General features: G+C 52.8%; 1 protein-coding gene across 1 annotated transcript in view; it reads right to left on the bottom strand.

Annotated features, from left to right (window-relative positions):
* Window positions 1–2,849: 2,849 nt before the first annotated feature.
* The window catches only part of LOC132399559 (atrial natriuretic peptide receptor 1-like), a 102,395-nt gene continuing 83,730 nt past the window's right edge, over window positions 2,850–21,514 (bottom strand). Inside the window, exons 19-22 of the mRNA XM_059980049.1 lie at window positions 17,825–17,999; window positions 14,093–14,191; window positions 11,310–11,401; window positions 2,850–3,082 (exon numbers count right to left, since the gene is read on the bottom strand). Of these exons, the coding sequence (XP_059836032.1) occupies window positions 3,020–3,082; window positions 11,310–11,401; window positions 14,093–14,191; window positions 17,825–17,999 (429 nt within the window). The 3' untranslated portion in view covers window positions 2,850–3,019. The remainder of the gene's footprint in view (window positions 3,083–11,309; window positions 11,402–14,092; window positions 14,192–17,824; window positions 18,000–21,514) is intronic.

The following is a 21,514-nucleotide window of genomic DNA, read 5'->3' as shown; positions in this document are numbered from 1 at the left end:
CTGCCGAATCTCTTGTGCTTTTTAGTTCCCACAATATCATGGGCTGAAGTGTCTCTTTTGGTGCTGTACTGATCTACATTTCATATCCCCCTATCTGCCATTCTAAACTACTGACCCCTCAATTCCAAAGACCACCATAGGCACTGACCAGCACAAACAACCTTGCTATTCCCCAGTCTCCTGTTGACCCCTGTGCCCCCTTCCAATCATAACTGGGTGGCTCCAAACCTTTTGCCTTCTCTGCTTGCTATTCCCCACCTCTCTTCTCCCTCAGCTCACACTAACCTTGCTCCTCAGCCCAAGGGTGTGATGGAGAGAGTTGTGGGGATGTGTGGGAGGGTCTTGTGGGCGTATGCAGGAGAGATTTGTTAGGGTGTGTTGGAGGGAGTTGTGGGGGTATGTGGTTTGTAGGGGTTTTTAGGAAAGAGTGGTGGGAGCATGCAGGAAAGTGTTGTGGGGGTATGTGGGAGAGTTTTGTTGGGGTATCTAGGAGAGAGCTGTGAGTGTACATGGGAGAGAGCTGTTGAGGATGTTGGAGAAAGTTATGGGGGAATGGTGGAAAGAACTGTGGGTGATGGGGGAGAGAATTGTGGGGTAAGTGGGTGTGAATTGTGGAGGTATGCAGAAGAGTTGGAGTATCTGGGAGAGACTTAAGGAGTTATGACAGAGGACATTGTTGAGGTATGTGGCAGAGCATTGTGGGGGTATGTGGGATAGAGTTGGGGTATATGAGGGAGCTGCGAAGGTACGTGAGAGTGTTGTGGGGTTATGTGGGGGATTGTTATGGGGATAAGTGGAGATGTGTGGAGGGAGTTATGGGGGTATTTGGGAGACTTTTGTGAGGGTATGTGGGACAGAATTGTCGGGGTATCTGGGAGAGAGCTTTATGGGGGCATGTAGGAGAGAGTGGTGGGGGCATGAGGGAGGGAGTTGAGAGGTATGTGGAAAAGAGTTTTTGGGGATGTGGGAGAGAATTTTGGGGGACTGATGGAAAGAGAATTGTGGGGCAATGGAGGAGAGTGTTGCTGGGGAATGTGGGAGATGGTTGTGGGGTTATGTGTGTGGTGAACTACATATACCTGTCTGGACATGCCCCCTGCTGACTGCTCCTGTGGCTCCTCCCACAGACCCCCGTATAAAGGTGATCAAGGCCTGAGCCTGGCCTCTCAGTCTCCAGGATGTAGTATGGTGGTCACTCTCTGCTTGTTCCTTCTTCCAGTCAATAAAAGCTGATATCTCACCTTTACGTCTCAGAGTGAGTTATTGATGGTGCACTAATGTGGGAAAGAGTTGTGGGAGTACTTGGAAGAGAATTGTGAGGGCATGGTGCAGCGAGTTGTGGGGTATGCGGGAGAGAATTGTGGGAGAATGTGAGAGAGAAACATGGGGATATGTCCGATTGATTTGTAGGGGTATGTGGGAGAAAGTTGTGGGGGTCTGTTGGAGAGTGTGGGTTTAGTGGAAGAGATTTGTGAGGGTTTGTGGAAGTGAGTTGTAGGGGTATGTGAGAGAAAGGTGTGGGGCTATTTGGACAACATTTGTGGGAGTATGTGGGGAAGATTTGAGGGGTATTTAGGAGAGGGCTGCAGCGTATATGGAAGAAAGTTGAGGGGGTATTTGGACAAGAGTTGTGGGTTGTGAGGAGATGATTTGTTGGCGCATGTGGGATAGAGTTGTGAGGGAATGTAGAAGAGAGTTGGGAAAAGATGTGGGGTTGCGTGGGAGAGAGTTGCTGGGTCTGTGGGTGGGAATTCTGGCAGTATTTGTGTGAGAGTTGTGGTTAAGTGGGAGAGAATTGTGGGGGTGTTTGGGAGATTATGATAGGGGTATGTGTAGGAGAGTTGTAGGATTATGTGAGAGAGACTTGGGGATCTGTGGGAGGGAGTTGTGTGAGTATGCGGGTGAGATTGTGAGGGTATGTAGAAGAGATTTCTGGGTGTATGTTGGAGTGGGTTGTGGAGGTAAGTGGGAGAGACTTGTGGGTGTATATGGGAGAGAATTTTGGGGGTATGTGGGAGAGAGTTGTGGGGATTTGTGAGAGAGGTGTCTGGGTATCTGGGAGAAAGTTGTGGGGGTATGTAGAGAGACTTATGGGGTACATGGGAGAGAGTGATGGGGGATGTGGGAGAGAGTTGTGAGTGCGTTGGAGAGAGCTGTGGGTGTGTCGGAGAGGGCTGTGGGTGTGTCGGAGAGAGCTGTGGGTGTGTGGGAGAGAGTTGTGAGTGTGTCAGAGAGAGCTGTGAGTGTGTCGGAGAGCTGTGGGTGTGTCGGAGAGGGTTGTGAGTGTGTTGGAGAGGGTTGTGGGTGTGTCGGAGAGGGCTGTGGGTGTGTCGGAGAGGGCTGTGGGTGTGTCGGAGAGAGCTGTGGGTGTGTCGGAGAGGGCTGTGGGTGTGTCGGAGAGGGCTGTTGGTGTGTCGGAGAGGGCTGTGGGTGTGTCGGAGAGGGCTGTGGGTGTGTCGGAGAGGGCTGTGGGTGTGTCGGAGAGGGCTGTGGGTGTGTCGGAGAGGGTTGTGGGTGTGTCGGAGAGGGCTGTGAGTGTGTCGGAGAGGGCTGTGAGTGTGTCGGAGAGGGTTGTGGGTGTGTCGGAGAGAGCTGTGGGGAGAAATAGATAGTTGGCTCTGAGAAAGGATGGGATGAAGAACAGGGAAACGGGCACAGGAGTTCGAGAATGAAGTAAGAAAAGACTGAGATAACAGGTGTGGTGGGTAGTGATAGAGAGGCTGTGACACGTGTTGTTGACAGATTCATTTTGCTGGTTTTAATATCTACAGAAGCAAACAGGATCCACTTGTTGACAGCTGCGAATGCCTGACCAACACACGTAGGACTACGACAACAATGATGAGTCAGAGAGAGTCAGGACTGGGCAGAGGCATTCGTGCCTCCCGCTCCAGAGCAGTACCAACTGACTCGGGGTCAGTGCACTCCTGAGATGGGCTCCCCATAACACCGAGATCACCAGTCACATGGAGGACAGGCTGTGTGAGACCCAGAGGGTGGTGGGGGAAGCTGTGAACTCTCAGCCATGGCCGCTGGCAGGCTGCTCTCCCAGCAGCCAGTATGTTCTCATCTTCCCCTTCCCCTGAAAAACAAGAGCACATGGTTTTAGCTGCCCCAGGACGGACCGGGTTAACCTGCCTGGTCGCATCACAGTTGGTAATGACAATTCCAAAACACATAAACACAACATGGATAACATGAAGGGAACTTCACTCTGTGTCTGACCCCGGGAGTGTGTGATGGGACGGTGTGGAGGGAGTTTCACTCTGTGTCTGACCCGGGAGTGTGTGATGGGATGGTGTGGAGGGAGCTTCACTCTGTGTCTGACCCCAGGAGTGTGTGATGGGACGGTGTAGAGGGAGTTTCACTCTGTGTCTGACCCCGGGAGTGTGTGATGGGACGGTGTGAAGGGAGCTTCACTCTGTGTCTGACCCTGGGAGTGTGTGATGGGACAGTGTGGAGGGAGTTTCACTCTGTGTCTGACCCCGGGAGTGTGTGATGGGACGGTGTAGAAGGAACTTCACTCTGTGTCTGACCCCGGGAGTGTGTGATGGGACAGTGTGGAGGGAGTTTCACTCTGTGTCTGATCCTGGGAGTGTGTGATGGGACAGTGTAGAGGGAGTTTCACTCTGTCTGACCCCGGGAGTGTGATGGGACGGTGTGGAGGGAGTTGCACTCTGTGTCTGACCCTTTCACTCTGTGTCTGACCCCAGGAGTGTGTGATGGGACAATGTAGAGGGAGCTTCACTCTGTGTCTGACCCCGGGAGTGTGTGCTGGGACAGTGTGGAGGGAGCTTCACTCTGTGTCTGACCCCGGGAGTGTGTGATGGGACAGTGTGGAGGGAGCTTCACTCTGTGTCTGACCCTGGGAGTGTGTGCTGGGACAGTGTGGAGGGAGCTTCACTCTGTGTCTGACCCCAGGAGTGTGTGATGGGACAATGTAGAGGGAGCTTCACTCTGTGTCTGACCCCGGGAGTGAGTGATGGGACAGTGTGGAGGGAGCTTCACTCTGTGTCTGACCCCGGGAGTGTGTGATGGGACAGTGTGGAGGGAGCTTCACTCTGTGTCTGACCCCGGGAGTGTGTGATGGGACAGTGTGGAGGGAGCTTCACTCTGTGTCTGACCCCGGGAGTGTGTGCTGGGACAGTGTGGAGGGAGTTTCACTCTGTGTCTGACCCCTTTTTTTTAATTACAAAATCCTTTATTACAAATATCAGTGCTATACAATATATACAAAACAGTGGCAAACATAATTACTGCACTACAAATAGACAATAGACATTACACCAGAATGTTGCCATCTCTATCCACGATGGCATTTACACCCCGCAGAGCCCAACGGTCTCGAAACTCCTCTAAGGCCGCTGTGGACTGCGCGTGTTCTTTTTCAATATTTACCCGGGCACGAACATACCCCCCTAAACATTGCCAGGCAGTCTGCCCGGGGGAGATCCTCCCGCCACCCGTTTCCAAGACCTTCGGATGGCGGATTTCACCAGCCCCAGGAGCAAGTTGACTAGGACATCCTCATCCCTCCATGCCCCCTTCCTTACTGGATGACCATATATAAACAGGGTGGGACTAAAATGCAGCCAGAAGGTGAGAAGCAGCCCACGCAAATACGCAAAAAGAGGCTGCAGCCTCACACATTCCATCTACATGTGGTACACGGTTTCCTCCAGCCCGCAGAAGTGGCATGCGGGTGGGAGATCCATGTAAAAACTGAAGAACTTATTGCAGGGCACTGCTCTATGCAGTACCCTCCAGGCGAGATCCCCCAGGTGCATGGGAAGAACCCCCTCATAGAGGTACTTCCAGTGGGGACCCTCCTCACCTCTGGGTGGAAGGACCATCCGCCATGGCGTGTCGGGACGGTGGACAAGGGCAAGGAAATGGAGGGTGTGGAGCAGCAGCCCATACAAATACCTCCTACTTGCATCCCTGAATGGGACTGTGGGTATCGATGAGAGACGGCTCAAGTTGTGTGGACACAACTCCCGGAGAAGATTGCGGGGTCTGGGCCCGACCAGCAGCTCGGCCTGAGTCGGTCCACACAACTGAGCCGCACCGACAGCCACTGAGGTAGGGCAAGGGTCAGCCGGGACCCCGCCCTCCGCCTGAGGAAGGGATTCCCGGCCTGTGGCGACCATGTTCCAGACTCTCAGTAGGTCCTGATAGAAACCGGGCAGACTCCGCAAAGCAGCACGTCTGACGCCCGCCGGTGGTAGCCGCAAGTCTTCGTGAAGACAGCAGCCCCTCAGGAGGAAGAAAGTTTCCAATACGTGCCACCTGGGAGGGTGCTCGGCGTCCAGGAATCTCTGCAGAGTCCTGAGGCAGAGAGCCGCCAGTCGCGTTCGGACGCACACCAGCGACTGTCCGCCCTCTCCCACTGGGAGACTCGACCGCTGCAGAGACCCAGTGTTTCCTGTTGCCCCAGAAGAAGTCCACTAATTTCCTCTGCATTCTTGCAACAAACGGGGCAGGAGGGGCCAAGGTGACCATCCGATACCACAACATGGAGGCCACCAGCTGGTTTATGACCACCACCCTGCCTCGATAGGAAAGCACCCTGAGAAGGCCTGACCAGCGCCCCAGCCGGGCCATGACTTTCGTCTCCAGGTCCTGCCAGTTCGCCAGCCAGGTCTCCCCAGAAGGACTCAGGTAGACTCCCAGATAGAGGAGACGCCTAGTGTTCCACTCAAAAGCTCTCATCTCCTCCGGCAGGGAGTCCACCTGCCACTGACCCACTAAGAGTCCGGAACATTTCGCCCAGTTGATCCTGGCGGAGGATACCGCCGAGAAAACTTCTTGGCACTCGCGCATCCTCCGCAGGTCATTGGGATCTGTCATCATGAGGAGTACATCATCGGCGTAGGCCGAGAGGACGACCTCCATGTCCGGTTCACGCAGAACCAGACCTGTCAGCCTTCGCCGTAGGAGGCTCAGGAATGGCTTGACACAGATCGCGTACAATTGACCGGACATGGGGCATCCCTGACGCACTCCTCTACTGAAGGGAATGGGTGCTGCCAGTGATCCATTGACCTTAACAAGGCACTCTGCGGCAGAGTAGAGGAGCCGAACTCGGGCCACAAAGTGTAGTCCGAGCCCAAAGGCCTGCAGAGTGCCCACCAGGAAACTGTGGTCTACCCGGTCAAACGCCTTCTCCTGGTCAAGAGAAAGAAACGCTGCCGGGGACCCAGTCTCCTGGTGCAGGTGGATCAGGTCCCGTACTAGGTGGACATTGTCCTGGATGGAGCGGCCCGGGACTGTGTAAGATTGGTCAGGATGGATCACCTGTCTCCGTACTGAACCAAGATGGATGGCCATTGCCCGGGTGAAGATCTTGTAGTCCGCGCACAAGAGGGAGACTGGGTGCCAGTTCTTTAGCAGGCAGAGGTCTCCCTTCTTGGGCAGTAGGACCACAACAGCTCTCCGCCACGAGAGGGGCATTTCCCCGGTGGCTAGGCTCTCCCTTAGAACAAGGCTGTAATCGACCCCCAGGACATCCCAAATAGCCTGATAAAACTCTATACTCAGACCATCTAAGCCAGGGGAATTACCCCTCCGGAGTTGCTGAAGGGCAGTAGACAGCTCCTCCCCAGTCAGGGAGGCATCCAGACGCGCTGCGTCATCTGGGCTGACCTTTGGCAAATCTTCCCAGACCTCACTGCACGCCCCCGCATTTGACGGATCTGGTGAGAATAAGATCTGATAGAAAGTGCGGAGTTCTTTGATAATTTCGTCAGGGTCTGTGATGGAGGAGCCATCAGCAGCCAGTAGCTCCACCAGCTGCTTTTGAACTCCCCGCCACTTCTCTGACGAGTAGAAGAAGGGTGAGCCGCGGTCCAAATCTTGCAGCATTTGGATCCGCGACCTCACATATGCACCTCGGGACTGCTGAAGCTGCAGATTCCTTAGTGTGTCCTTCTTCTCCTGGTATTCCTGCCACATTTGATGGTCTCCACTGGTCGGACCAAGACAGGACTCTAGGTCAAGCAATGCTTTATCAAGCTGCTCAATCTCAGAGCCCCACCTCTTTGTTGACCCCTAGTGTACTCCCGATATAAAAACCAGATGTGGGCTTTGCCCACATCCCACCACAGCCGTAGGGAGCAGAACTCTCTCCGTCTCTCTCTCCAGGTGGTCCAGAACGCTCAGAACGAATCCCGGAATCGACTATCCTCCAGTAGCCGGTTGTTAAAGTGCCAATACCCAGACCCTACCCGAGGGTGCAGAGGAGTAAATTCCATCCACAGAAGGTGATGATCCAAGCACAACACCAGCCGCATGGAGGACGCCGACACGTGGGATACATAAGCCCAAGAGATATATAGGCGGTCTATCTGGGAGCCCCCCTCTCTAGATCTTCTGGAGAAGGCGCTAGAGTCAGGGTGAAGATTCCGCCAGCTGTCCGCCAAGTCAAAGGAGCCGACTAGCTCCTTTAACTTTTTTGCCAATGCTGGGTCCTCCACCTCGAGGGTACAGTTGAAGTCTCCCCGGAGGATGACGCAGTTCCCAGGATTGATGGAACTCAGCAGAGTGGACAGCTGACAGAATAGGCGCGTCTGCATCACCCCGCGCCTCGGAGCATACACGTTGATAAAATGTAACGGTACTCCATCCAGGCGCACAGCCAGGTGGAGCAGACGGCCGGGCAAAACATCTCGGACTCCTACGATTTCTGGCCGGAAGGTTGGGGCCAACAGGATCGCCACCCCACTAGAGTTGGAGCTAAGGTGACTCATGTAGACCCCGCCCTGCCACTCCAGGAGCCAAGCGGATTCGTCCCCCGGGGTGGTATGGGTTTCCTGCAGGAAACTCACCGCGTATCTCTCATCCCTGAGGACTGAGAGATTGTTATACCTGCGGAGAGAGCCCCTGCTACCGTTCACATTGAGACTAGCTATGGTCACTTTCATGTCGGGAGCTCACTAAGCCTCAGCACCAGTCCACTTCCCACAGCCGCACTATCCCAAAGAAAACCAAGAATATCCTTTGCTTTCCGGGCCCGACTGCTACTATCGCTTCCCTGTGACCCACCATCTCCCGAAGGAGCGAGGCTGCTTTTCATCCTGATGTCCCGCACCAGGTCATCCAGGAAGGATTTCAGCCTGTCATTCCCCGTCACAGCATTCCTCTTCCCCTTCCCCTTCCGTCTGAGGATGACCCTCAGGGACTTCACCAGCCTCGGCATGCTAGGCCAGCAAAGCGAGGCTAGTTTAGGCCGATGCTTTACACCCACAGAGGAGTGAATAAACTCTCTGAGCTCCTCCACAGGTATTAATGGGGATTTCTCAGGAGGGGTGAGGATGTCCATCGTCTCGCTATCAATAGAATCTCCCTCCAGCCCCTCACTGCAGACAGATTCCCCCATCTTCCTCCTCATGTAGTGTATAAGGTGGCTGCACTTGCAACCCACACTGCGCAGCGGGTACCTCCCTCATACCTTTCCACTCCACCGTCGTATCAGTCTTATCCACAGTTACGGCAATGGAGGGAAAATCCCCAGGTACTCCCTGTAGGGCATTAATTGATGGGGTCAGCATGCAGGTTATATCCCACCCCTATCTGGGACTCCCCTGCATATACATTCCCTGCCCTCTTGGGGGAACATTCCCTTCTCTTCAAGCGGGAGGAGCACACAGGTGCGGGATTCACCGACGGAACATTACTCTCCACTTCCATCACCCCGTCCGACTGTGCACTTCCCCGAGCCTCCCGCTCCGCTTCAGGGCAGATGGGCGTGAGCTCTGCGGTCTCGGGGGCCGACTTCTTCATGTGTTTGGATTTCTTCCTCACTTTCCTTCTCCGCACAGGCTCCACCCTGTCCCTCGCCTGAACCTCCCCACACGTAGCCCCAGGATCACCCGCCTGAACCACAGGGGTAGGAGCAGAGACTGGAACAGATGTAGGAATAGGGACAGGGGTAGAGACAGGGTCAGGGGCAGGAGCAGAGACCGGAACAGACGTAGGAACAGGGACAGGGGTAGAGACAGGGTCAGGGGCAGGAGCAGAGACTGGAACAGACGTAGGAACAGGGACAGGGGTAGAGACAGGGTCAGGGGCAGGAGCAGAGACTGGAACAGATGTAGGAACAGGGACAGGGGTAGAGACAGGGTCAGGGGCAGGAGCAGAGACTGGAACAGATGTAGGAATAGGGACGGGGTAGAGACAGGGTCAGGGGCAGGAGCAGAGACTGGAACAGATGTAGGAATAGGGACGGGGTAGAGACAGGGTCAGGGGCAGGAGCAGAGACTGGAACAGACGTAGGAACAGGGACAGGGGTAGAGACAGGGTCAGGGGCAGGAGCAGGGGCTGGCACAGGTGTAGGAGCAGGAATGGGATCAGGGGCAGAGGTAGCTGGGGCACTAGTTCCTGAAGTGGACTCCCTGGGTTTTTGGGTGCTAGGACAGTCCCTCCGAAAGTGCCCCACCTCCCCGCACGCATGGCACCGTGGGCGCTCAGAGCTCCAATACACCTGATAATCTACCCCCTCGTGCCGGACAGTAAACCGGCCCTCAACTTTGTCCTCCCTTTCCAGCTGCATGAATACCTGTCGCCGGGAAGAGATTACGGTATGGAAGGTGCGTCTCCTGAATTTGTGCCTGATGGCAGTTATCTCTGACCGTACTTGCCCCAAGCGTGCTAGTGCGGGAAGCAGGTCCTTGTTGGGAATGAAAGGCTTTACGTGACTGAGGACGATGCGCTGTGAGGGAGCTGTCACTAGCTCCATCTGTAAAAAGATGTTCTCCACCGTGATCCCTCTACTGAGGGCCCGATGCACCAACTCATCATTCCTCAGGTAAAACACCGCTTTCCCGAACTCTTTCTCAGCGGCCAAAACACCATCTCTCCCCAACAAGTCCTCCATAGCCTCCGCACACTTTTCCAGGGTAGTTCCAGTTCGCAAAATACATTGCACACCGCGTTCCACTTTCACCGACCGAAACAGGGCGTTGTCCGAGGCCGGAGAGGCAGCCGCCTTTGCATAACTCCCCGCAGGCCTGCGACTCCCCGCAGACTGGTCCGGCATGTTACTTGTGTGTCCGAATCGAGAATGATACGGTGGTGCTGGTTATAAAGTCCTGGAGCGAGTGGAGTAACTGGCGGGAAAAGTTTGTACTCGACGGTACCTTGCTGGCTCAGTGCCAGAAATTCCAACGCCAGGAAAGGCTCCGTTAGACCTGTTGAACTTCCAGGCCGTGAGAGGATGAGACGTCTCAAACGATGTTTCGGCTCCTACACCGAACGTGAGTCACGACGATAGAGATGGAAGGAGGTGTCCCGATGTCAGTGGGGGAACAACGGCGTTTGTCTCCGGTTTTTGGAGCGAACCCGCTTCCCGGCGAGTTGCCAGCGGCCACAGCTGGGAGCTACGCAGTTCGTGGCCGTCAACGAACCCCGTCCAAACTGACAGAAAAACTCCAAATGAAGCTTCCACACTAAACCAGCCGCTCACTTAGACGTTCAAGGGATGTTTCAAACCAACTCCAAAGTAACTCACGACCTTAATACAGCAGTTTTTCCTCGATTTCTCCCAGCGCAGTCAGAACAGCTTCACTCTGTGTCTGACCCCGGGAGTGTGTGATGGGACAGTGTGGAGGGAGTTTCACTCTGTGTCTGACCCCAGGAGTGTGTGATGGGACGATGTAGAGGGAGTTTCACTCTGTGTCTGACCCCGGGAGTGTGTGATGGGACAGTGTGGAGGGAATTTCACTCTGTGTCTGACCCCGGGAGTGTGTGATGGGATGGTGTAGAAGGAACTTCACTCTGTGTCTGACCCCGGGAGTGTGTGATGGGACAGAGTGGAGGGAGTTTCACTCTGTGTCTGACCCCAGGAGTGTGCGATGGGACAGTGTGGAGGGAGTTTCACTCTGTGTCTGACCCCGGGAGTGTGTGATGGGATGATGTAGAGGGAGCTTCACTCTGTGTCTGACCCTGGGAGTGTGTGATGGGACAGTGTAGAGTGAGCTTCACTCTGTCTGACCCCGGGAGTGTGTGATGGGACAGTGTAGAGGGAGTTTCACTCTGTGTCTGACCTCGGGAGTGTGTGATGGGACGGTGTAGAGGGAGTTTCACTCTGTGTCTGACCCCGGGAGTGTGTGATGGGATGGTGTAGAGGGAGTTTCACTGTGTCTAACCCTGGGAGTGTGTGATGGGACGGTGTGGAGGGAGTTTCACTCTGTGTCTGACCCGGGAGTGTGTGATGGGACGGTGTGGAGGGAGTTTCACTCTGTGTCTGACCCCGGGAGTGTGTGATGGGACGGTGTAGAGGCCATTACAGTTTGTGGGTTCAAGGCACTCACCTTCATTTCAATATCGCCTCGCAACTCAACCACAAAACAGCTGAACTGCTCCAGCACGTCCTTTGTGGCGGAGGAAATGTGGATCTTAAGGGCTGGAGAGAAAGAGATGAGACTGTGTTAAAGGAATTAGCTCTGTTACTGGTGAGCTGGGCGCCTGACTGGAAGGACCCTGGATCAAGCCCAGCTCCAGAGGAAAGAGCTTGCGGACAGCGTAGGAGTGAGGGATCATTGCACTGTGGGAAGGGTAGTGAGGGGGAAGATGGTGAGGAGGGAATGCCGTGGGAGGAGCTGAGGAGGGAATGCCATACTGCAAGGGGCAGAAAAGAGGGAGACCATGCTGTGAGCACCAGTAAGGAGTGAGCTCTCCGGGAGGGGCAGGGAGAAAGGAGTAAAATCCTGTCAATTGGAGCTGCCGTGGGAACACTGTCCTGTGTCCTCAGAGGCCGGCACCATGTCACCACCGTGCTGACGCCGAGGGAGAGGGCGTCTTGTTCCTGAGACCCTGAGTCTCAGCCAACCCCCACCCGGCTGGGAATGACACAGGTTCACAGTATGGTGGAAGACTGAGGGTGCTCATCACAATGGGGTGGGGGCAGTGCAGTGGTAAATGGGTGGAGACGGTGTGGGTGGAGATGGTGCGTGGGGGGGGAGACGGTGTGTGGGGGCAGTGCAGTGGTAAATGGGTGGAGACGGTGTGGGTGGAGATGGTGCGTGGGGGGGGAGACGGTGTGTGGGGGCAGTGCAGTGGTAAATGGGTGGAGACGGTGTGGGTGGAGATGGTGCGTGGGGGGGGAGACGGTGTGTGGGGGCAGTGCAGTGGTAAATGGGTGGAGACGGTGTGGGTGGAGATGGTGCGTGGGGGGGGAGACGGTGTGTGGGGGCAGTGCAGTGGTAAATGGGTGGAGACGGTGTGGGTGGAGATGGTGCGTGGGGGGGGAGACGGTGTGTGGGGGCAGTGCAGTGGTAAATGGGTGGAGACGGTGTGTGGGGGCAGTGCAATGGTAAATGGGTGGAGACGGTGTGGGTGGAGATGGTGCGTGGGGGGGGAGACGGTGTGTGGGGGCAGTGCAGTGGTAAATGGGTGGAGACGGTGTGTGGGGGCAGTGCAGTGGTAAATGGGTGGAGACGGTGTGTGGGGGCAGTGCAATGGTAAATGGGTGGAGACGGTGTGTGGGGGCAGTGCAGTGGTAAATGGGTGGAGACGGTGTGGGTGGAGATGGTGCGTGGGGGGGGAGACGGTGTGTGGGGGCAGTGCAGTGGTAAATGGGTGGAGACGGTGTGTGGCGGGGAGATGGTGTGGGTGGAGATGGTGAGTGGGGGGAAACGGTGAGTAGTGGAGATGGTCTGTGGGGGGAGACGGTGAGTGGGGGGAAACGGTGAAGGGGGAGACGGTGTGTAGTGGAGTGTCTGTGGGGGGAGACGGTGAGTGGGGGGAATCGGTGAAGGGGGAGGGTGTGTAGTGGAGATGGTGAGTGGGGGGAGACGGAGTGTGGTGGAGATGGTGTGTAGTGGAGACGGTGAATGGGGGGAGACGGAGTGTGGTGGAGATGGTGTGTAGTGGAGACGGTGAGTGGGGGGAGACGGAGTGGGGGGGAGATGATGTGTAGTGGAGACGGTGAATGGGGGGAGACGGAGTGGGGGGAGACGGTGAGTAGTGGAGATGGTCTGTGGGGGGAGACGGTGAGTGGGGGGAAACGGTGAAGGGGGAGACGGTGTGTAGTGGAGTGTCTGTGGGGGGAGACGGTGAGTGGGGGGAATCGGTGAAGGGGGAGGGTGTGTAGTGGAGATGGTGAGTGGGGGGAGACGGAGTGTGGTGGAGATGGTGTGTAGTGGAGACGGTGAATGGGGGGAGACGGAGTGTGGTGGAGATGGTGTGTAGTGGAGACGGTGAGTGGGGGGAGACGGAGTGGGGGGGAGATGGTGTGTAGTGGAGATGGTGAGTGGGGGGAGACGGAGTGGGGGGGAGATGGTGTGTAGTGGAGATGGTGAGTGGGGGGAGACGGAGTGTGGTGGAGATGGTGTGTAGTGGAGACGGTGAATGGGGGGAGACGGAGTGGGGGGGAGACGGTGAGTAGTGGAGATGGTCTGTGGGTGGAGATGGTGAGTGGGGGGGAGACAGAGTGTGGTGGAGATGGTGTGTAGTGGAGACGGTGAATGGGGGGAGACGGAGTGGGGGGGAGACGGTGAGTAGTGGAGATGGTCTGTGGGTGGAGATGGTGAGTGGGGGGGAGACGGAGTGTGGTGGAGATGATGTGTAGTGGAGACGGTGAATGGGGGGAGACGGAGTGGGGGGGAGATGGTGTGTAGTGGAGATGGTCTGTGGGGGGAGAAGGTGAGTGGGGGGGAGACAGAGTGTGGTGGAGATGGTGTGTAGTGGAGATGGTGAGTGGGGGGGAGACGGAGTGTGGTGGAGGGTGTGTAGTGGAGACGGTGAATGGGGGGAGATGGAGTGGGGGGGAGACGGAGTGTGGTGGAGATGGTGTGTAGTGGAGACGGTGAATGGGGGGAGACGGAGTGGGGGGGAGATGGTGTGTAGTGGAGATGGTGAGTGGGGGGGAGACGGAGTGTGGTGGAGATGGTGTGTATTGGAGACGGTGAATGGGGGGAGACGGAGTGGGGGGGAGATGGTGTGTAGTGGAGATGGTCTGTGGGGGGAGATGGTGAGTGGGGGGGAGACAGAGTGTGGTGGAGATGGTGTGTAGTGGAGACGGTGAGTGGGGGAGACGGAGTGAGGGGGAGATGGAGTGGGGAGTGCTAGTGGGCACCGTGACCGACTGCTGTACCTTCACCGTTGGACTCCATGCGAGAGGCCGTGTTCACCGTGTCCCCAAACAGGCAATAGCGAGGCATCTTTAATCCCACCACACCTGCGCACACTGGCCCTACAAACAGAACAGAGGGGCTTGAACAACCTTTGAACTCCTGACTAATGAAGAACCTGTCAACCTCTGCTTTAAATGTACCCAATGATTTTGCCTCCATAGCCGTCTATAGCAATGAATTCCACAGATTCACCACCCTCTGGCTAAAGACATTCCTCCTCATCTCTGTTCGAAAGGGACGTTCTTCTGTCCTGAGACAGTCCATATCCACTCTATCTAGATCCTTCAGTGAGATCACCCCTCATTCTTCTAAACTGCAGCAAAGGTCTGGAGCCATTAAATGCTCCTCACATGTTAACCCTTTCATTCTCATAATGGGGATCATTCTCATAAATCTCCTCTGGATCTTCCTACGATATTGGGGCCAAAACTGCTCACAATAGACCAATTGCGGTCTGACCAACCCTTTATAAAGTCTCAGCATTACTTCTTTCTTTTATATCCTAGACCTCTCAAAATGAATCCTAACATTGCATTTGCCTTCCTTACTACCAACTAAACCTGCAATTAACTTTTAGGAAATCCTACACTGGGACACCCAAGTCCCTTTACACCCGTTGATAAAACAATCTATGTCTTTATTCCTCTTACCATAGCTTTGCACACCTTCCCAGCTCTGCCCACCCATGAGAGTGACCAAGGTGAACGCAGCAGTGACCAAGCTCGTGAGAGGGTTATTCCAGCAACTGCCCCCTCACACGATGAGCTCGCCCCTGGGTGATCCCAAGAACTCTTGGCAGCCACCGGGAATCTCTTCAGCTGGTTGATGGTGCCATCCGCACCAGACTTTTAGGCGAGTGGTCCCGGGTTCGAATCCTGCCAGCTTCTAGGACACTTTCCATCCATGTTGGGTTGAGCATCGAGCTAGCAACTCGGCCTCGTATGAAACAGACGAACACTGAAGAAGCAGCAAGCTTGCAGCCAGAAGGTGTGGGAAGGACCAACAACTGAGTATCTCACTGAGAGCCTGGGCTGAGCTGAAGGCTACATCCCTTCAACTGAACTGCAAGGTGCACAGCCGTGAGGGACAGAGGGAGACGTTGACGGGGAGCGAGTGAGTGGTGTGAAGGCCCGAGAACCTTTCATGAATCGCTATCTAATTTCCTTTCATCTTAAGCAACAAAACGCACTTCTGGAGGAACTCGACAGGTCGAGCAGCTTCTCTGCGAGGATCAATGATCTCATATAAAGTCAATTCTAGTGCACGAGTGCCAAGGAGAATGAAATAATTGTTACTCCAGATCCGATGCAGCACAGTAAGGTAAAGAACACAATAATAGTGGTGGTAGAGGCAGATACATTTGGGGCATTTAGAGGCTCTTTGATAGCCGCACAGAAGAATAGAAAATAGGTTGAAGAGCCTGCACTGTTCTAAGTTCTGTGTCCATACTCATTTCCCTGACTGATGAAGGCCAGCATGCCAGAAGGCTTTTCTCATCCCCCTGTCTACCTGTGACTCTACTCGACCTTACTCTGCAAACAGAAAACTTCAGGATTCAACATTCAAAATTGTTTGAGTTGAGTTGAGGCCGGTTCATTGGCTATATTTAAGAGGAAGTTAGATATGGCCCTTGTAGCTAAAGGGATTGGGGGGGGGGGTATGGAGAGAAAGCAGGTACAGGGTACTGAGTTGGATGATCAGCCATGATCATACTGACTGGGCGGTGCAGGCTTGAAGGGCCGAATGGACTACTCCTGCACCTATTTTCTATGTTTCTATGTTTAACGTCATTTCCAGCAGAAAGGAGTATAATGGAAAATGAAGTAATTGTTACTCTGGATCTGATGCAACACCAAGGATACAATAAGATAAAGAACACAATAAATATAAATACACAAGATAGTTTACATACATTGATAGGTTTTATGTCCATAAACTGACACTAGACAGAGGAGTGTCTGTACATTTATATGACTCTGACAGGAAATGACAACGGTTGAGGGTGTGAAGGGATGGGTTCTGGGTGGGGATGTTGGTCAGCCTGACTGCTGGGGGAAATAACTGTTTTTGAGTTTGGTGGTCCTGGCGTGGATGCTATGTAGCCTCCTCCCCGACGGGAGTGGGACAAATAGTCCACAAGCAGGGTGGGTGGGATCCTTCATGATGTTACTGGCCCTTTTCCGGCACCTTTCTGTATCTATATCCTTGATGACATACCCACCCACCATCAGGCAAGAGGTACCAAGCATGAAGAGAAGGACTGTTAGGATGGGAGACAGCCTCTTCCGCCAGGCTGTGAGGCTGTTGAACTCCCTGCCACCGCCCAGGTCAGATCGTGTATGAAATGCCAGTAGTGTTTACTGCTTACTTTTTAACGTGTGTGGTAAATGCACCTTATTACTTGTTAAGTTATTTGTGTTAATATTACCTCCAGTGTTGCGTGTGAGTTATATGTACAGTGTTGTGCACCTTGGTCCAGAGGAACACCGTTTCGTTCAGCTGTATATGTGTGTACGGTCAAATGACCATAAATTTGGACTTGAACTTGATTTGTGTCTTCCCCCCCCCCCCCCACCACCATGCAACAGATGCTATTTGACACACTGAGTTCCTCCAGCAGATTGTCTGTTGCTCCAGATTCCAGCGTCTGAAGACTACGGTGTCTCTAATTCTTCTTATTGTCTATTCGGTGCACTGTAAACACTTTAAACCACTGTTTATAATGCTGTTTACATTGTAAATACATCTTGGTGTTTACGTATGCTTGCACATTTTATTCCATATCCATACTTTAATGTGTAATATTACTTTATTCTTTATCAACGTTGAATGTTTCTTTCATTGCATTTCACAGCCCAACCAAAACACCACAGCTAATCTCCAAACACAAGAGATTCTGCAGATGCTGGAAATCCATAGAAACTCACGCAAAATTCTGGAGGAACTCAGCAGGTGAATAAGCGGTCGATGTTTCAGGCTGAGACCCTTCGTCAGGACTGGAAAGGAAGGGAGGAAGAAGCCGGAATAGGAAGTGGGCAGAGGGCAAGGAGTACAATCCACAAGCCAGGTGAAGGGGAGAAGAAGGTAGAAGCTGGGATGTGATAGGCCAAAAAGTTAAAGAACAAGGAATCTGTTAGGAGAGGAGAGTGGATCATGGGAGAAAGGGAGGAGCAGGGGCACCGGGGTGAGGAAGAGAAGTAGGCAAATAGCAAATTACAAATATATGTAAATGTACGTAGCAAATGAAGTTGGTCCTTGATCACTGTTACTGACACGACCAGCACACTCTCTGGCCCTCATCTAGAAACCAGAACAACACGGGAACATGCCCAATACACCCATGAAGTTGTGGCAAACTAATGAAATGAGTAGTCCCACTCCCAAACCAGAGCAGCCAGGGGATACCCATGTGTTCATGGGGAGAATGCACAAACTCCTTACAGGCAGCAGGGGGATCTGAACCTAGGTCGCTGGGACTGTAAAGCATTGTGCTAACCGTTACTCTGCCGCGCACGGTCTCACTGTACTGTGTAATAAAACAATCTGTATGGATGAGAGTTCTTCACTGTGCTTCAGTACATGTGACAATAATTAGCCAATTCGCTCAGCCTTCTCTGAGCCTATCCCTGTTGCTGTGTTCCCATTTGCCCGGCCTGTCCCAGCCCGATGCTGTGATGGCTGGTGCTCCTTACCCGTATGGATTCCAATCCTGAGCCTCAGCTGCTGGTCTGGCCGATGGCGAGTTTTGAACGTTTTGACAGCCTCCAGTAGGGCGAGGGACATCCGGGCCACTTCCCGGGCATGGAGCTTCCCGTTCCGCTCCGGCAGGCCAGACACCACCATGTAGGCATCTCCGATCGTCTCCACCTGCGAGTCCCACAGAGGAGGAGAGAGGGAGAGGGGAAGGGGAGAGAGGGAGAGGGAGAGGGGGAGAGAGGGAAAGAGAGAGAGAGCATTATTTTCAGTGCGTGCAAATGGGGAGGGTGAGAGAAAAGGAAGAGAAGAAGAGAGAAGAAAGGGATAAAATAAAGGGGAAGTCTCTAGTGGGAAGGGGAAAGAGAGCAGGGGAGAGAGGGCAGCAGAGAGAGATAAGAGGGGAAAGGGGGTGAAACCATCACTTCTGGTTGGTGGGAGAATGGAAAATTTCTGGAGAGAACGGGGAGAGGAGGGAGAAGGGAAAAAAATTGATAGAGGGACTAGCAGCTGGGAAGGGAGAAAATGGGGAGAGCAGGAAGAAAGGGAGAGCGGACGGGGAGAAGGAGGGCAAGACATAAGGAACAGGGATGGAAGGCAACAAGGCAGGAAATGAGAGACCAATCGATTCGCAGAGAGAGAGAGAGGGAGAGAGAGCTTTGCACAGATCGGGTTGAAGAGTTTTAAAAAGGAGCATTTCACAGGGCTCAGCAGCAGACCAATTGATTCATGATTCATTGTAAAGCAGGGTCGAAGCAGAGCGGCCACGGTGAGAGTGGACCGGTGTGGGCTGTGTCTCCCCACTTGAGGCTTTAGCTCAAGAGGCTTCGGTGAGGAGGCATAGGACAGTAGCAGGCAAGGCTTTTGTAGTGGTGGAATAAAACAGAATTACAGCTAACTAAACAAAGGGATGAATCAGGGTCAGGTGATGTGCTGTAGCTGCATGGCGTGGGAGCTGGTGGACCCCATTGTGGTTCTTGGTGACCACATCTGCAGCAAGTGTTGTCTGCTTGAGGAACTCAGGCTCAAAGTTGATGACCTGGAATATGAGCTTCAAACACTGCGGCACGTCAGGGAGGGAGAGAGTTACCCGGATTCTCTGTTTCAGGAGGTAGTCACACCCATTAGATTAGCTGCCTCCGATTTGGTCTGTGGTCAGGGACAAGAGGGTGTGACTGCGAGTGAGGTGGGTAGTGGGATACAAGAGACAGGGCTGGAGGAGCCTCAGCCTTCAAGCTTGTCCAACAGGTCTGAGATTCTTGCTCCCTGTGTGGATGAGAGTGGGGGCTGTAGGAAGGATGAGCATCCTAACTCACCATTAGGTCAGGGAGCCATTTATTAGGGCTGAGAGATGAGAACTGTAGTGGTAATTGGGGATAGTATCGTCAGGGGAATAGACAAGAGTTCTCTGTCGTGAGGATAGAGCATCCCGAAGGCTGTGTCACCTGCCTGATGCCTGGGTTCAGGACATCTTATCTGACCTGCAGAGGAATTTTCAGTGGGAGGGGAAAGATCCAGTTGTCATGGCCCATGTGGGTATCAACAACATAGGTAAAATGAGGACAGAGGTTCTGTTGAGGGAATTTGAGCAGTTAGGGACTAAATTAAAAAGCAGAACCAAAAAGGTGGTAATCTCTGGATTACTACCTGGGCCACGTGCAAATTAGCATAAGGGCAAGATTAGAGAGTTAGATACACAGCTCAAGGATTGGTAAAGGAGAAGTGAGTGTGAATTCATGGGAAATTGGCACCAGTATTGGGGAATGAGGGAGCTGTACCAATGGGACGGGCTCCACCTGAACTATGATGGGACCTGGATCCTAGTGAATCACATAACTGGGGCTGTGGATAGGGCTTTAAGCTGAATAATAAGGGGGTGGGTTCAACAGATTAGAGAAGTATGGATAAAGATAAAGAAACAGATAAAAAAGAGAAAAGTAACAGTGAAGAAAAGTGCAGTGTGAAAGAGTAAAAGACGCCAAGATTTTAAAAGCACAATGAGTGTAAGGATGCTTTATTCGAATGCCTGTAGTATTTGTAACAAGGTCAGTGACTTGTGGCACAAATCAGTATAAAGGGGTATTATTTAGAGGCCATTACAGAGACGTGGTTGCAGAGTGGACAGAATTGGCAATTAAATATCCAAGGATATCAGGTAATGTGGAAGGATAGGCAGGAAGGTAAGGGAGGTAGGGTAGCACTCTTAATTAAAAATGAGATTAGGGCGATAGTGAGAAATGATATAAGATCTAAGGAGCAGAGTGTTGAATTCATCTGGGTAGAGATTAGGGATAGTAAAGGGGAAAAACTCACTGGTGGGAGTTGCCTATCGGCCACTGAATAGCAACATTACAGAGGCACGGGCAATAAACAGAGGGATATCTGAGGCCTGTAAGAATGGAACAGCAGTTATCGTGGGGGTTTTAACTTGCACATAGATTGGCTGAATCAAGTTGGTTGAGACATTCTTGAGGAGGATTTCATAGAATGTATCTGCGATGGCTTTCTTGAACAGCGTGTTACTGAGCCTACGAGGGAACAGGTCCTGTGCAATGAGACAGGTAAAATTAGCAATCTTGTAGTTAGGGATCCTCTTGGAAAGAATGATCACAGTATGACTTGAGTTTCTCAAACAAATGGAGGGAACAATAGTTTGATCTAAGAACAGTGTATTATGCCTAAACAATGGAAGCTACAATGGGATGAGGGAGGATTTGCCTGGGAGTACAGGCTATATGATGGGACAGTTGAGAAACAGTGGAAGACTTTCAAAGAGATTTTTCACAGTGTTCAACAGAAGTATATTTCAGTGAAAAGCAAGGACAGTAACGGTGGTAAGAACCAGCCATGGATAACCAAGGAAATAAAGGAAGGCATCAAACTAAAAGCTTGTGCATACCAATTTGCCAAGATCAGTGGGAATCTGGAAGACTGGGAAAACTTTAAAAAGTACCAAACAACCACTAAGTGAGTAATAAAAAAAGGGAAGATAGATTATGAAAATAAACTAGCACAAAATATAATAACAGATAGTATAAGTTTTTATAATTATATAAAGTGGAAAAGAGTAGTCAAAGTGTATGTAGGTCCCTTGGAGGACGAAAAGGAGGAATTGATATTGGGTAATGAGGAAATGGCCGGGGCTTTGAATGACTATTCCATGTCGGTTTTCACGGTGGAGGAAACATCTAAATGTCGAAGAGAGATGATACGGATGTGATGGGAGGTGAGGACCTTGATACACTAAAGAGGTAGTAGACAATAGACAATAGGTGCAGAAGTAGACCATTTGGCCCTTACAGCCTGCACCACCATTTTGAGATCATGGCTGATCATCTACTATCAATACCGGGTTCCTGCCTTGTCCCCATGTCCCTTGATTCCCCTATCCATAAGATACCTATCAAGCTCCTTCTTGAAAGCATCCAGAGAATTGGCCTCCACTGCCTTCCGAGGCAGTGCATTCCAGACCTCCACAACTCTCTGGGAGAAGTTTTTCCTTAACTCTGTCCTAAATGACCAACCCCTTATTCTCAAACCATGCCCTCTGGTACTGGACTCTCCCAGCATCTGGAACATATTTCCTGCCTCTATCTTGTCCAATCCTTTAATAATCTTATATGTTTCAATCAGATCCCCTCTCAATCTCCTTAATTCCAGCATGTACAAGCCCAGTCTCTCTAACCGCT

The sequence above is a fragment of the Hypanus sabinus genome, chromosome 9, assembly GCF_030144855.1.
Source record: "Hypanus sabinus isolate sHypSab1 chromosome 9, sHypSab1.hap1, whole genome shotgun sequence".
Lineage (NCBI taxonomy): Eukaryota > Metazoa > Chordata > Chondrichthyes > Myliobatiformes > Dasyatidae > Hypanus > Hypanus sabinus.
This window is presented reverse-complemented; position numbering and strand designations above follow the sequence as displayed.